This window comes from Vicugna pacos, chromosome 11, assembly GCF_048564905.1.
Source record: "Vicugna pacos chromosome 11, VicPac4, whole genome shotgun sequence".
NCBI lineage: Eukaryota > Metazoa > Chordata > Mammalia > Artiodactyla > Camelidae > Vicugna > Vicugna pacos.
This window is the reverse complement of record NC_132997.1, coordinates 65,387,023-65,404,818: the sequence shown is the minus strand read 5'-3', so window position 1 is coordinate 65,404,818 and position 17,796 is coordinate 65,387,023. Positions and strand designations below refer to the sequence as shown.

The following is a 17,796-nucleotide window of genomic DNA, read 5'->3' as shown; positions in this document are numbered from 1 at the left end:
CCAGGGTTCCCAGCTTAACCTAAGGTTCCCTTCCCACCCTGTGGGCAAAAATAACAGAAACACTGGGTTTTAAGTGTTCTTTGTGACCTTAATAGTAGAGGGATTAGAGACTTGACTCCCCACCTTCTGGGCATGACATACCTACTGGGTTCAAGTATGAACTTGAGAAACAGCTGAACAATGAATGTGATTAAATATCTCACTGAAAAATAAGAGTTGATACTCCAAATCAAATATAATTTGATTTAAGAAAATGAAGAAATGGATGTTTCCTGCACCCTTGAGTCCTGCATCAAGATTCAATTCTGACGTAGTAGAAAGTTCTTTTTGATTATTGAAGATGTTAAATAATAACATTTAGAGCTAAAATAATGCATATAATTGTGCTGCTAATGTTTACTTAATGTTGACTATGTGCCGGGCATCTTCTTAATGTTTTACATTACTATTTAGCTTATTTTTACCACCACCCTGTGAAGCAGGTGGTATTATCCTCCCTTTCCAAGATAAGGAGGCTGAGGTCTAGTGAAGTGAAATTACTTGCCCAAAACATAGCTAATAATTAGTAGCAAAGCATAATTCAACCTGTTCTTGTTCCTTCTAAAGTTCATATGGTTAAAGTCTTCAATACGGAGTTTGTATTTTATCACATAGATAATAAAATTATACTGCATATCTCTATATAGATTTATCTGAAGTGTTTTTATATGTAAGAAAAATTCTAATTTTTATAATCTGATGAAAGTTGATAGGCAGCTGTTTAAGGATCGGAGCCTTGTGTGATAAGGGCTAAATGTTGCTGATAGAAAAATGAATCTGACAGTGATATGTAAAGTATGTTGGGTTGAGGGACAAGGAACGGGGTGGGGAAGGAAGACAAATTTTGAGACTATTGCATAATATACTGAACCAAGATCGATGCCAAGTGATTTGATTAAGAAGAAAAGTATGTCTAGGGCAGAAAACCTTTTGATGAGCTCACTAAGGGGAAAGATCAGATAGCTGTAAGGTTGAGAAGGATTGTTACTTTCATTCTTCATTACTAGAAATTGCTTTCTTTGGTAAGCCAGAGATTTCTGCTTTTATTCCACTGGTGTGAACCGTAGGAGGCTATGGGTACAGAAACAAACAATACCTGTCAATATTCCTGACATTAAACTTGATACAGAGGTGATTTCTTGTGACAAAATAAGAAGGCTACTGGTTTCCAAATGCTACTCAAAGATAATTAATAGCACTTGCTATAGAGCTCTGCTCTATGTAGACTTATGTTTGTTCAGGAGATAACTTGTCTTATCAATACCAGGCTACATCTGATACTCTCTGGTTATATTTAAATCTAAAACCTTCTGGTAAAATCAAACCCTTTGCTCCTAAGTAGGTTAAAAAAAAAAAACTTGCTTGTTGAGCGTGAAAAAATTTAAACTGTTTTTATAGGTTCCTTCCAACTGTAAAGAGTCATCCTTGTCTCCCCTTTTTTCTCCTACCCCACACTTAGTCTTCCAGGAAAGCATGCTGCTTCTACTTCCAAAATATAGCAGGAGTTCAACCTCTTCTTACCACCTCTGTTACTTCTACCCTTTCCAGACCTCCGTCTGTCGTGCAAGTAGGTTTAGATATTGTCTTTTCTACCAGTTTCTACTCTTGCCTCTTTGCATGTTTATTCTAAATAGTCCTGGGAGAAGGATCTCTTTAATATGTAAGACCACGCCATACTAGGGCTCAAAACGCAACAGTGGTTTCACATTGCACTCAAATTAAAGCCAAGTCATTACAACAGACCACTCGCCTCTTTTCATCTGCCCCCACCTCCCTTACTTTCTTGAGGTCTCCTACTCTTCTGTCTCCTCCAGCTCCCAAAACTCTGGGCATCCTGATCACCTTGCTGCTTGTGGAATCCTCTTTGCCCTCCCTGTTCCCTCTGCCCAGATGCTCTTCCTTACATCTCCAGTCAGCTTTCTTCCTCACCTCTTGCAGATTTCTGCTGAAATCTCACATTCTCAGTGAGGACATCCTGGTCCTGTTTACTCTTTCAACTTACCCTTCCTCCCATTGTGATCCCTGCTACCCTGCTTGGCTTTTCATGCTGTAAAATTCTATAGCCTTTATCTAATACCTATCTGTATATACATTATATATAATATACAATAATATAAATATATTATTTTCTATATGCTTGATCAGCGTGCAGGGATCCTTGCTTTGGTTGATTAATGCAAACACCTATTACAATTTATGACACATAGTAGGCGTAAGTTTTATTGAATAAATAAGTTAATTAATTAAACCACAATATTTTACCAATGTTAAGAATTTTTTCCTTTTAAATGGACTCATTGGGATATGTTTTATCTAATTGTAACCGTACTGTGCATTTCATACTTTTTAGTCTTATTACAAAATAGAAAAATTTGAAAATATAAGAAAGTAGAAGAAAAAAAATAGACTGAGTCATTCTACCTAACACTATCTCTGTTGAACTTCTGATATTTTTCTGCAAAGCTTTTTTATTTATCATTGAAAGGGGCTTTAATAAAAGCCTTATCTAGTTGGTATACATATTTTTCACTATCTTTTTCTTGAGGTACTATCTTATAAGTATTCCATGTTTTACATACTTTTCATCAATCTATCACTTTTATTCATAGTATGTCACTGGTTCTCCAATTTGTGGGTTTTATTTTATATTAACTGTACTGAATTAAAATGAGTATTTTAAAAAATATGTATTTACTAAAACATTTAAAAACATCAAAAAATACATATTTCATGTTAACCCAAAAAACCTATTTTTAATGAAAATGACTTTTTCCCGAAATAAACCAAAAAAATAACAAACCTTAGTGAAAAGAGAAACTTGAGTTTACATTTTTGCAAATTTGTCAATACCCAGCTTGGCAGAAGACAGCAGATTCTCATATCTGCTTCAATATTATTCAGTCTGTTGAATTTCTATTGTTTCTGTGGGCGTATGTGAAGAAATCAGCCTCACAAAGATATAACAGGCAAAGTGAAGAGTTTGCTAGTGGCCTTTTCAGATACTTGTGCACGTTCTTACTTGGTAGTATACCAAAACCCAGCAAAGGGTAATTTATTAAAGATTAGTTGCAGGGTGAAATCTGAAACCATATCAATGATCGTACTTTATTGCATTAAAATCCGTTGATCCATCTTATGCTGTGAATAGATCTTTCTTTCCCCTGCATGATTTTGTAACATCATGTATTAGTCATCTAGAAAACACTGGTTCAGAAAATACAAAATATACAATATCCAAAAAACCACGTTTATGAATATCAATGTATCATCAATGATCTCATCAGAAGAGTTTTCAATTATTAGAAAGCTGTTTAAGCCCACAGTTAGCAAATAAAAGTTTTCTGAAGTTCTAACTTGCATTTGGAAGTTTGAACTTAATCATTGGCGACAAACGCTGTTTTCTCCCTTGACGTGACAGGCTCACTTTGTTCTTTTTCAAAAAATTATCTGCCAGATACTCAAGTCTGAATAACCACAGTGTGGTCACTGCCAAGTTAAAAATGATGTTCCATGAACAAAGTGGCTAATTCAGCTTACAGCTCCAGCAATTACACAAGCGATTTTCCTTGAGAAACCTGTCCTACTTTAGTAAGCTGCGGAAGTGCTGTGTGTGTGCTTTTCATTTTGTCACACACAATATTAAAAAGGTGCATTCTCAAGGGTTGAAACATAATAAAATTAATAACTTGTACTATTTCATCAAAACATTTTAAAGTAAAACTGGGATTTTATTTTATTTTTTTACTTTGAGTATACAATAAGAATATAATAACAACTAGTACATTTTGGTGTAACTACCTTAATTTGTGCTGAGAGGCCACCAATCTTTTGCACCATCAGTGCAACATAATTGTTCCAGGATAAACCTGGATTGAAAAAGTTGTTCCATACTGAAATAGCTCAGTGCCACTTGTGTTTGTTGCCAAGCATTCATATGTAATATCTTCTTTGATGATCTGATGATTCTGATACCAGGTGAATACAAACCAAAGAGCGAGTCCAGCCATGACTGTAGAGTGCTCCATTTGTAAGGCAGAAGTACAATTCTGTGGGCAAGATTTTCACTCATCTTTGTGTTTGCAGCTAAATCTTTATTTCAGCAAGGCACTGTATCATTGGAAGGAGGTTGTGCAATGATTTCTTTTACTGACTTTTCCAGCAGACAGGCAGCAGAGTCAGCTCTACAAGGCTTTATTTTTGTCTTACCTATTGAGTGGCTTCTCCAGTCAATGCAATATGGTAACTCACCCTGTCAGATACTTTACTTTGTCATTTCTACTCTGAAAAGCTGTACCTAACAATCTTGACCTTTTAAAAACTTCACCATATCTACTTTAAAAAACTCAATGTCTTATTCTTTAAATTTTGAGTGATTGGGCTCAAAATGACATCTTAACTGGCATAATATTATTTTTAAATGTTCTGTTGTAAAGACAGCAAAGTACATTATCTATAATGCTGAAGGAAAGGTGGATTCTACTAATCTGTCTTCTAACTCATTGATCTGTTCTTCTGCCTCATTTAGTGTATTCTTAGTTCCTTTTAATGTCTTATTCATTTCAGTGATTTTATTCTTCAGCTTTGCTTGGATATTCTTTGTTTTCCAACTCTTTGCTAAAAACTTCGCTCTGTGCATCTATACTCCTCTTGATTTTTCTTAACATCTTGACCTCCATTACTGTAAACTTTCTCAGATAAATTGCTATCTGATCACTTATTTCTTCTTCTGGGATTTTATCTTGTGCCTTGGCCTGAGAGATAGTCCTCTGCTGCCTCATATTGTCTATCTTTCTATTTGTATTTTTAGGTAGGTTAGGTACATTTCTTGACCTTGGAGAAGTGGCCTTCTGTGGGAGATGTCCTATGTGCCCCAGCAGCACACTCCTCTCTTGTCACCCAAGGGCCAGGGTGCAGCTGGTCCCAGTGTAGAGTCTGGCCTGTGTTTGTGGCTTCCTTCCACAGGATTTGGTACTGTTGTTTTCTTATTTCTGATATCTGCTCCCTGGTGGATGAGGCTTGGCTAAAAGCTTATGCAGGGTTCCTGACAGGAGGAGCCGGTGCCTGCCCGCTGCTGGGTGAAGCTTGGTCCTGGACCTCTGATGGGTAGGGCCATGTCTAGAGGCATTTGTGGCTTAGGAAGTTTGCTGATGGGTGGGACTCTGTTCCCACCCAGTATGTTGTTTGGCCTGAGGCCTCCCTACAGGCTGTTGGGTGGGGCAAGGTCTTGGTGCTATGATCCAATCAATATGTCAGCCTCCAAGAAAGCTCATGTAGATGAACACTCCTGGAATGTATGTCACCAGCTTTTATGTCCCCTGGGCGAGCCATAGCTGTCCCCTATGTCTCCAAGAGACCTTCCAAAATCAGCAGGTAGGCTTGGCCTAGATTTTATGAAATCACTGCCTCTATCCTTGGTCCTGGTGCAGGCAAGATTCTGTGTATGTTTCTAAGAGAATGAAGTCTGTTTTCCCCAGCCCCGTGGGTCTTCTTGAGCCAAGCCCTGCTGGCCTTCAAAACCCTATGACCTGGGGTCTCCTTCTCCCAATGCCAGAACCCCGGGCTAGGGAGTCCCGTGTGGGGCCCAGAACTCTGACTCTTGTGGGTGGCCCTCTGCAACCCAATTATTCCTCAGCTAATGGGTCGCCCACCCAGGAGGGTATGGGGCTTGATTATATCATAAGCACATCTCTCCTACCTGCTGTGGTTCCCGCTTTATGTTTCCAGTTGAAGATCTTTTTGCTAGGTTCCAGTCTTTTTTTGATGGTTAGCAGTCAGTTGTGGTTTCATTGTAGTCACAAGGAGAAGGAGCTCATGACCCTACCACTCTGCCATCTTGACTGGAAATCCTCCAAATGTATTTATTTCTTACTGTTTTTCCACTTAGGCACAAGAACAGCTTCAGGGGTTTAAAAGAATTATTTATTGGATGATAATAAGGTTACAGAGATGATAGCAGGTATCTGAAAACTAACTACTAAGAGCACAGTGGAAGCACTGCAGTAATACTGAATTTCTGTGAACAGCACACTTACATCATAAACCTACTACTACCTTAAAAAATCTAGAAAACCCAGGGACTTCTATGGATATATACTTCTATGTATATATCCATTAACTGTCAAAGTAATGATGTCATACATCCTCTACTGTATACAAGTGAAAGAATAAATGAAAAAGGCAAATTACAACTTAGACTAATTGTTTTGACTTCAAGGACCTCCTTGAAAGGGTCTTGGGGAATCCGTGGGCTCCCAGACCACATTTTGAAACTGCTGCTGTATGTTATTACGTCATTTTGTAAGTGCCCCGATTTTTTTCACTGTCACATGGCTGTAATAAAATCTTTGTACATGATTTTTCCCCTCTCTGTTAGCTGTTATTTTCATATGATAGATTACCAAAAATAATATCACTGAGACAAATTCAAAATGTGGTAGGACATCGAATAAGACAGTTGTCCTAGTCTCTTAAAAAGTCAATATAATGGGGGAAAACGCAGGAGAAAGGTTGTAGAATGAGCGACTAGAGAAACGTAACAGCCAAAAACAGTGTGTGGATTTTTACAGGATACTGGTTTGAAAAGAAAAAAAGATTTTTGAACAATAGGTAATATTTGAATATAGGACAGATATTAGGTGATATTACGGAATTACAGTTAATAGTTCTTATGTGTGATAATAGTATTTTAGTTATTTTATTTATAAACATTCTTATTTTTAGAATTTGTATGCCCAAATATTCGGGGTAAAATTTCATGATATCTGCAACTTACTTTCAAATGTTTCATCAAAAAAACTCTACAAATCTATTTATCAACATGCATATACAAAGATAGAGGGATTGAAGGTAAAGAAAGCAAAGATTGCCCAGTGTTAACAGTTGCAAATCTAGGTGGTGGGGATACAGGTGATTCTTGAACGATTCTTTCAACCTTGCAATTTATTTGACATTTTTCATAGTAAAAAGTTGGTTAATAAATGAAGTCACTGGATCAAATGTTGTTAATATTATTGCTTCATTTCTAAATTATTATCTAAAAGAATATGGCATGATTTTAAAGCTTACATGAGGCATTTTTAAATACATTTACTGTGAAGTGTAAGTGATGAACTCCACAGCTCTTTAGATGGAAATTTTCGTCTTCTCTTCCTACATACTGAGTGGCATGACCTCAGGCAAACTCTCTAGATCCTACTTGTCTTAGCTGTAAAATGGGTGGCAACAACAATGTCTATTTGATAAGACTGTTTAAAAATAAAATGTACATTATCTATAAAACCCTTAGCCCAATGCCTGGCAAATAGAAAGCACTCAGATGTCTGTTCCAAGTCCCTACTTCATTCAGTTAGAAAATCCAACAGAAAATCTCCACGCATTAAATCATCCCTATTTTATTGCATTCAAGAGCATTTGTAACTTCAGATCTATTGCAAGTCTATAGTGAACAAAAATATTTTAATAATCTTTAAGAATTGCTTTTAATTAGCATGCAAAATTGTAATTTTTTTACATAAGTGAAAATATTCTTCTCTACTGTCTAAACATTTTATGAAAGTTCATCCTTGCAATTATTTTGCCTTAAGTTTTCTAAATTATAGACAATTCACTTGAGTTATCATATATGCAAACTAGTGAAGCCTAAAATAATGTCTTTTGATGTATTTGGAAAAATTCAACCAACGTATTTCATGGGTAGAATTTGAAATTATGGATGTCATTAGCTTGTTTTGTTCTTGGTGTTCAAGCTATCAGTAGACCGATAATTCTCAGAAATTAATTACGAGAGAGGACTTATCTAGGGTTTGGAGGAAACAGAGATCTTGGGATTTTAAAGATGGCTACAAAAGTGTTTTCAGTGTAGTTTAGGAAAGTGAAGACACTTACTTTTCTGTAAATTGATTTCCGTTTTGTTAGATCTAGAAGTGCTTAAATTGTTGTTAATTCTTTTAGTGTTTCTTCTTAAAAATCATCCTTAATTTGTATTAGTAAAAATGCTGCTGAATATTTTGAGGCATTTAAAATTGGAAAAGATCATTTTATATATATATATATATACAATAATATTTATATTTATATATTGTAATATACAATAATATACTAGAAAGCAGGAAATCTTGCTGTTTGTATTTTCAGCAACATGGGTGAATCTGGAGGGCATTATGCTAAGTGAAATAAGCCAGACAGAGAAAGACAAATAACTGCATGGCATCACTTACGTGTGAAATCTAAATAAAAAGCTAAACTTATAGAAACAGTAGAAAAGTGTTTGCCAGGGGCTGGGGAGTAGGGGAAATAGGTTACAAATTTTCAGCTATTAGATGAGTAAGGTCTGAAGATCTAACGTAAACATGGTGACTATTGTTGATAACACTGTATTGTGTAATTGAAATTTGCTCAGAGAGTAGAACTTAAATGTCTCGAACATACACAAGAATAAATATGTGAAGTGATTGATGTGTTAATTAACTAGATTAACTGGATGGGAGGAATCTTTTCACAATGTACCCTTTAAATGTGCTACAGTTTTGTCAGTTATACCTCAATAAAGTTGAAAAAATAAAAAATAAGTGAAATTGTAGAAGATAGTTTTGTCACATGCCCTCCTAAAACTTAATGCTTTTGCCTTCATCCAGTGTGTTTCATTTAGTGTGTTATATGTCAAGTCAATATAAATTTTTTCTCATGGATAAAAATGCTCATGAAAAATGCAAGTATTGTAGAATGGCTTGACATAGACTTAGCATAGCAGGGCTGTCTAAAGAAGGAGCCAATTATAATAGAATGAGAAAAACTCAGTTGTAGTTTGTTTCTATCCCAGTGGGTATTTATGGAAAACATTCTAATTATTCTTATATCTCAGGAGAAACTGAAATATAGCTCATTAAAAGAACAAGGAAGGGCTAGATTTGTCAACCTGCATAACTCATGGGAACCGCTTCCTCTAGCTTCCCGTCTCTTCCTGTGACACTCCATCCAGCTGCTGAAATGGACTGCCTTCTGGAAATGAAAGCCCACATAGCTCAGACCACAGCAGTAAATCTGGTAGAACAGATGGTCCTGGGTGAATTGTTTACACCTCTGCATAAAACCTGAGGATTTTACCAATAGGCTTTACACCAAGTAATGGGAAACAGAGTGACAAATTAACAGTTCAACTTTCATGCTTGTATCCAAGCCGTATGTTATGGCTTCTTTCATTGTATCATTCTAATCAAGCCAGAACTATTCTGTAAGTCACGTATCGTACCTACAGATGTTTGCACACTCCTTTATAGTCCTTGAGCATTGAGATATGATTAAATGAGAATTTAGTTCCACATCCCAGTTAGAGATTCCATTGGAACGGAGTTTCAAGAATTATATGTTGATGAGTGTTTTTTCTCTTTTAAAGACATTACCATTATCCATATAAAGTAAGTTTTGTTGGTGTGTATATTCAACATCATTCACTATTTCCACTTGCTGGACAGTAAGGGAAAGTAAGAGGACAAGAAGACAGTGTGCAGTGTCTATGTTGAGCCTGGCTCTTTTCTCCATTCTGTCTGATCTGATTCCTGTGACTATCCTGGGAAGCATTAATATGTCCATACTTCTATAACTTTATTCAACACATGCTCTTGAGTTGTCATTAGTAAACCACTGAAAAGGCAGAGGTTGAACAAGACAGATACAGTTCTTATTTTTGTGGAGTTTGATTTTAGCAGTGAAGATTCCCAGTAACAAATATCTGATTAATTATCTAATTACAGTTGCAGGAAGGGATCAAAGAGGTCATAATAGGAGGACCTGGCCTAGCTGGGGAGAGGCTGGGAGAGTAGGCAGCTCCCAGTGTTGTTGAATGAATGCTTGCAGGGCTGAACGTGTCATCAGTCCAGCTGTGTCCTAAAGAATGGGTAGCAGTTGGCTTGTAGAAAGTAGTGTGTGTGTGTAGGAACTAAAGAGGGTGAAGGAATCTGGTGACAGCTGGCTGACAAGGGAAAGAGTGGTTTTCTCCCTATTATAGCCAAGGCATCTGAGGCCACACATGAAATATACATGGGATTTGAACTTGGTTCTTTCCAATCTCCAATTCTTTTTAGTACAACATGCCTCTTCCTATTGGTCCTCAAGTTATGCTGAAGTTATTGCTTTGATCTTCATCTGCAGATTCTTTGTCATGAAATGCATTTGCATTTTCAGATACATTGCTGTTTTATTTATGAAAGTGAGTTGCTGTGTACGCCTTCAGCATCATCTCGGTTTTGTTTTTCAGCGTTCCAACATTCCAGAGCCTTCCTGAAGAGATCCTCAGTAAGCTTGCTGACGTCCTTGAAGAGGTAATTGTTTTTAGCCCTTGAACTTTTTGAGATGGGACTTAGCCCATCCCAGCTGTGTAATGACAAGTCACAAACTGCAGAGAAACCTTTTAAATTTTTTTAAGCTTTGAGATGAGCTGTATGTTTGGCTTCAAATAAAAAGCAGCTCAGTACCTCCAACATTTATACACAGTTAAAAATGTGCAAATCAACTTACCTTTAGAGGAAGGAAAACTTTTCACTGTGGCAAACATCTTGTTACTCGGACTTCCAAGAATGGGAAATGGCATATTTCTCTCATTTCAGTCAAAGTAAAGCAAAATTATAGTAATTGCCAGTATGAAGCTTCAGATGAACAAACTTAAAACAGAATTAGCAGTTGGATACGTATTTTATTAGCACATCAGTGTATTTTACATACATAATTGTATGGCCTGACTGAAAGTGTCACCATTACTTCTTTGTCTCTGGATGTATAAAGCACAGGAAATATGTATGTGTGTATATATATTTTATTGAAGTGTAGTCAGTTTACAATGTTGTGTCAATTTTGGTGTATAGCATAGTGTTTCAGTCATACATAACACATACATATATTCCTTCTCATATTCTTTTCCATTATATGTTACTACAAGATATGAATATAGTTCCCTGTGGTATACAGTAGAAACTTATTTATCTATTTTATATGCAGTAGTTAGTATCTGCAAATCTCGAACTCCCAGTTTATCCCTTCCTACCCTTTTTCCCCCTGGAGCACAGGAAATATTGAAGCAGGAGACAGGAGGTTTACACAAGCAGTATCTTGAGTAAACACAAGAGGATGGGGTCTCTGGTGCCTCTCAAGACAGGGAAGGCAGGGTATGTGGGCACACATGCAGGCAGGGAGGTAGTTGGGTTGGTTGGCACTGTGGAAAACGTGTTCTGATACCTTATGTCTTCTCAGTGATCTAGGAAACAGGGTCAACTGAGAACGAGGATGGGGTAGAGGTTTGGAGACAGGGGAGAATGTATGAGAACAATGGAGGAGTGAACGGACTACGAAAACAGTGTGGCCGGGCATCATTTAAGCCCTGTTTGATGTTAACAATCTCAAATCTCAAACAGGCAAAAAGCGTATATTCAAGATGTATAATAGGAAAGAGAAATCAAACTGAACTTTGCTGGGACAAAACATGGGTGGATTTTTAAGCAATGTAGTGAGCTAGTGGAGAAGTACTCCAGGAAGGGCACCCTGGTGGGGAGGAGGTTGGTCGATGTGATGAGGTCCCTTCTGGAAGCTGGGCTCCTGTCCCTCCCACAGAGACTGGGCGATAGAGGCACTACCTTCTACCATTATGTTTCTAAGGAATGGCTCCTGGGTCCTTGAGAAGGTCATTCCTGAGCTATAAAACAGGTAATAGCCTGGAAGAAGATTTGCATCTCAAACTGGCATATGAAGAATTTACAGTTGAAACAAGTTTCTACTCTATAGCACAGGGAGCTATATTTAATATCGTGTAGTAACCTATAACAGAAAAGACTATGAAAAGGAATATGTATATGTATGACTGAAACATTAACCTGTACACTAGAAACTGACACACTGTAACTGACAATACTAAAATTAAAAAATTTTACAGTTGAAAACTTTCTAAAGTAAATGCTCCAAGAAAAGGGAGATCAGGAGCCCAGAGTACCAGAGAGAAGCCTGTTTAAAGTTTACTCAAAATGAGGAAAATACTAAGTGTGTCTTGGTCACAAGCCCTTTTGGTTGTGTGTGTGTGTGTGTGTGTGTGTGTGTGTGTTTCAGCCCCATTTATTTGCCTAGATTTAAGGTCTGAGTAGAGAGAATGGGATTTAACCAGGATTGGTATTTTGCCAAGAAAGGATGAGTAGTTGAAAGAGGGACTAAGGAGTTGAGGATGCATGTGAAGGAGAGATTATAGTGATTGACCCTGGAATTTGAAAGACTGGGCAAGGAGGAGAGGAGTGCTGGAAGGAGCAAGGGTCAGTGAGCGATTGTAGAATCGATGGATTTTAGTCTCATGTGGTTGAAGAATTTTTTGGAGTTGTGCTATAAAAGGGATGAACTGGAAAGATTCTACAAACTAACCAGTAATTCTGTGATCCACAGAACTTCGAAGGTCTGTGCTCTCAAATTCTTAGTCTGAGTCTTATCAAAGTGAGCTTTCCTATGATTTATTGATCTCCATCTTATATGTGAACACAGAGTAAAGCAGAAGTCACGTTTGATCCCTGTGTTCAAGTATTAAAAATTCATGAGAAAAAATACTGGCTGTGTTTCTCCCTGAATGTGCCAACCTCTGTAATGGAAAACTGCGTTTCCCAGTTCCTTTGTTTTTTGCTGTCATGGTTGAATACACTGAAGAACTCTCTGACCTTTTTTCTTTCTTTCTTTCTTTCTTTTTTTAAACAAAATGAACTAAAGTACAAACTTACTGGTCCCCAATCAAGCCCCTCCAAAAAAGTAAAAAATAAAACTCCATGAAATCCTTTAATCATTTTCTTTCTTCTCTGCAGCTGTGGAAGCATTTGGTGTGTTTTGCAAAACAATAGCCACAGCTCTATAAATAATTCTGACCAAAGAAATATTTTTGTATTTTATGTCAGATTTTCTAATCAGAAGATGCCTTGATTTATGTTGTACGAGCCACAGTAGTGTCTACACCAATGCTGCATGAAAGTAGAAACAGATGATTAAGTGCCCACACATTTGTTTTGAAGACATACAAACGAAGTAAACAGACAAAATATGAAGTAGACATATGGATATACTACCCAGTGCATGAAAATGTTCAACTCAAGTTGAATAAGCAGGCACAATGAGAAATTAGATTAAATTATGTAGCAGATAGAGTGAAGCCAATTTGGAGAAACAAAGGCAAAACCAATGTCATGTAACATTAAAGGGAAATGGGCTTGCATAATAATTGAGCTGTCTTTCTCCCTACAAACATCCACAAGAAAATGAAAGAATCCCAGATTATTTTGAAAAGAGAGCAGTATAATCATTTTATTTAACAAAGAAATTTGCAGCCTTGATTTTTTTTAACAAATATTTATGAAACACCTGCCATGCGCCAGGAGTTGTTCCAAATTCAGGGGATTCAGGGCCCTGTTCTCCCAAAGCGTATGTTCCAGCAGAAGGTACAGATGAGAAGTATGGAACATAGCATCAGTGGAGAAGTATTGGGTTACTAAGGGAAGACTTCTCTGGGGACATGGCATTTAAGCTGAGATCTGAATGCAGATACCAATGGGATGCCACATGTATGGGGCAGAGGGAAGAGCATAAGGTCCTAAAGCAGGAATGAGTTCGCTGTCCTTCAGGAGAAGAAAAAAAGGGTTTATAGTGGAGTGAGTGCAGGCTCATGATGCCGGTAGTGATCAGGAGTTTGGTTTTTGTTCTAAGTCCAGTGGGAAGATTTGGAGGGTTCTAAGTTGTAAAGTGACATGGTCTGAGTTATGTTTTAATGATACCTCTCTGGCTAGTGTGAGAAGAATGGATTATAGAGGGCCAGACCAATTACTTAGACAAAATATCCCAGGTGAGGGTAGATGTTTGTGTGGCGATTTACTTTCTCATTGACTGTTTCATTCCTTATGTTCATTATGAAACAGGACTGCCAGAATAGGGATAAAATTAAAGACAAAGGACAGAGGAGGCAAAGACTGAGGGGGGAAAAAAAGTGTAACCAGATAGAAAGAGGAACAAACATAATGTTACTGGTAAAGTGATTTAGGAGGGTGCATGTGACTGGAGGACGAATCTATGACACTTGGGGCATCCTATTCTAGACCAGAAAAAGAATCCATTATATGAGTTATTTCTGCCGTTGCCCACCCCCACCCCACTCACCCTCTTCCATAACTTTTAGTGTGAATGTATTTGTTCCTCCTTATGAGATGATAAAACAGAAACAACTATCCTCATTCTTAGTGTAACAATTTAGCGCTGTTTTCTTTCTTTTCTTTATATCACGTAGGAGGAATACTTCTTTTGTATATTGAATCTCTCATGGCTTTTCCAGGAGCATATGAAAGTTTTCTCTAGTTCCTTTTAAAACATTGTGTTTACACATGGATAATACGGAAGTTCTTGGAAAAGGGCTTAACCAGATCAACAACAATAACCCCAACATTTTCCTAAGTTGTGTTTTGCAAGACAAATTGAATTCATTAATGGATTTTCTAATTATTCACCTTTGTTGTCACTAAGGTGTGTTCTTAGCTCATATCCCACTCGAACTGAGTCCTAATAAATATCAGAGATCATTTTCAGAGCTTCAGATTTGGTTTGCTAGAGAAGCCATTTTATAGTTTGTGAAATAAATTATAAGAGAATTTTTAGGCACATGTAGGAAATAACAAGATCTGACTTTATAAACTGGTTTCATTAACTTCTATACTATCCTGTATTAATACAGTGAAAATTATATTAAATGAATTAGTCAAGTATTGGAATCTATTCTGAAAGCCTAGGAAGTATTTGTGAGTAAATGAAAAGAGCTGTGAAATTATAAATGGGATCTAATCTCTTTTTTCTTACTATAGCAACCTAACACGTTTTCCTTCTTCCTTTATGTACACATAATTAATCTCTATAGATGAGTCACATTTTTTTTCAGATGGATGAAACAATTGTAGCTAATCTCCAGCTGAGAAATAGTTCCATTCAATGATTATGTACCCACACACAACAGAGAAAAGTCACTGTCAATGTCTAATATATACCCACACATATTAGGACTACAGTGACATCTTTTTTTAAAAATGACAAAAACACTTTCTTATAGAGAAGAGGAGCAAAGGTTAGCCTAGTATGTCACAAAGAAGCTTGAAAATTAATTTCAGTAGGAGTTATGTTTTCACCAATAAGGGTGAAATGTTTGGATAACTCAAGGAAAACTATTTATTGAAAATGTCAGATTGAAGAACCAAATTAAGCCAACAAATTTACTTTTTACCACTTGGTATGGTATATGTTTCCTTTATGTGAATAATAGAAGTGGGACATGGGTGCTATATTTAAATCTTCTGATTTTTAAATGGAAAATGAAGCATATGAGAACCACTCCTTATAATGAAATCTGTTTCATGTCCAATTCTATTATTAAAACATTAAATTTGGTTGTATTAGAATAAGAACAACAGCAGCAGCAACAAAAACCTCTGTTTCACCGGCTTTTAAGAGCTCTCTGCCTTTGGGTCTGCAACTTTATATAATTGGATCTTGGATACGTTTGAGTCTAAATAGTGGGTTATTCTTGTTTGTGTTCCTGGATAGTACATTTATTTTGTTTTTTGGATATTTTCACTATTATGGCCCTGACAAGATCTTAGGCAATAACATTCCTCAGACTTCTTGAATTATTAACAGGGACATGATGAGAAAAATAGAAAAAATGCAGAGAGAAAACTTATCTCACCATTGCTTGATAATATGGTAAGAAGCAAATGTTGAATTACGGTCCAGGGATCATCGCTGGAAAAGGTCAGCTTAACACAGGCACTTCTCCCAGCTGCAGGGCCCCACGGGCTGATTAACATGCACTGTTTGAGCCCTGCAACTGTTCCTTGGTGTTGCCTATCACGTTGACATCCTCCCAGATTACTTTCTGTTCTCTCCTGTTGTGAGTAATACAAAGGAAAAGTCCTACATTTGACTGAGTTACTGAAGTGCCGTGAAGCTCTCTCTTTTTATCATTCTAAACAGGCCTAGAGTCTTCGGGAAAGAAACTGATGGAGTCGACAGAAACATTATTAGTTCTCTTCAAAATCTGTTGTTAGGACTAAACTTTTTCTTCACTTCCTTAGGTTTGGTTCTTGCTATTCAAAGCCAGGCTGGAGGGAACTGAAAGAACCTCTTCTCTTCCAATTGCTTTGGACTGAAGGACTCTGAATTTGGAGAGCTAACTGTCTATTTAGATCTTCCTTGTTCCTTTTGGGTTTTCCCCTCGGGGTGGGGGGGGGGTAGGCGAATAGCTGCTTCTGAAGGAGAAAGAAGTGTAAAGGGTGTGTGTGTATATTGTGGCAGGGCAGAGACATTGAAAAGTAAAGACAAACTCTATTTAATATCGGCACATCTTATTTTATGATAGAAGTAAAAATGGAGTTGGAGAACACATTTGCGTATCATATATGTGATAAGGAAGTTGTACTAGAGTCCTCCAGAGAAAATAGAATCAGTATGGTGTGTATGTACATGTAGAGAGAGATTTATTGTAAGCAGTTGGCTCATGTGATTATGGAGGCTGGCAAGTTCAAAATCTGTAGAATAGGCTGGCAGGCTGGAGACCACGGGAGAGCTGATGTCAAAGTTCAGGTTCCATGGCCATCTGCTGGCTGAGTTCCTTCCTGTTTGGAGTGGGGAAGAGGGGTGGGGGTTGTCAGTCTTTGTTCTGTGAAGTTCTTGTTTGATTGAATGAGGGCCACTCACATTATGGAGAGGAATTACTCAAAATCCATTGATTTAAATGATAATCTCATGTCATCAAAGACCACTGATTTAAAAGTTAATCTTATCACACACACAATCTAGAATAATGTTTGACCAAATATCTGGGCACTATGGCCCACAAATTTTTGGATATACTGAAAACCATTGAACTGTACATTTTAAGTGGGTGAACTTTATAACATGTGAATTATATCTTAATTAAGCTCTTAAGAGAAGTAAACATGGCACTTGATTTCAGTTGTGATAACTATGAAGGAAATTTTTTAGTGGAGGTACTAGGATTGAACCCAGGACCTTATGCATGCTAAGCACATGCTTTACCACTGAGCTACACCCCACTCCCCTCTACTTAAGGGTCTTAAGCAGGTTAAGATTGTAATGGCTTGAGGTGAAGCACTGTCTGAGGGCCTTGCTGACACAACACTGTTCAAGCTGAGAACTGAATAGTAAGTAGAGCAGAGGGTGTAGCTCAGTGGAAGAGTGCATGTTTAGCATGCAGGAGATGAGGTCCTAGGTTCAGTCCCCAATACTTCTGTTTAAAAAATAATAAGTAGAGTTTTGCAAGGAAGAGATGAGGATGGACAGGGAAGCCAGAGGAAGGGAAGTGCCTTCTGGGAGAATGAAAGCATTATATGAAGGCCTAAAGGTTTAGGAGGAAAAAAATAATGTTTGTATCCAGTGAAAAAACTGTATCTAGATCCAGCAGTTGATCTGTAAGCAATTAGACAATTTGTTCTCCCCCTAAACTTCCTCTCTTTCAATTACATGTTTTACTTACTTGTATAACCTATTCCACATTGTACAAAATATTCAGTGTTTTCATTTTTCTTTAACTTCACTTGAATTGATGTGGTGGCCTTACACCTGTCAAAGACCCAAAATATCTCAACAGGTTGGGATAATGGGTGGAATCCACTACAAAGAGGTAACAGAGGAGAAATGTATATTTTTGCACGTGATTTAAAAAGAAAAAAAAATCCAGAAGCATAGGACAGTGAA

At 37.2% G+C, this 17,796-nt stretch overlaps 1 protein-coding gene across 2 annotated transcripts in view; it reads left to right on the top strand.

The window, feature by feature from the left end:
• Positions 1–17,796, top strand: part of PRKG1 (protein kinase cGMP-dependent 1) — a 1,109,393-nt gene that overhangs the window by 791,174 nt on the left and 300,423 nt on the right. For both annotated transcript variants that reach the window (XM_006206633.4, XM_006206634.4), the window contains exon 5: positions 10,292–10,355. In XM_006206633.4, the coding sequence (XP_006206695.1) occupies positions 10,292–10,355 (64 nt within the window). The remainder of the gene's footprint in view (positions 1–10,291; positions 10,356–17,796) is intronic.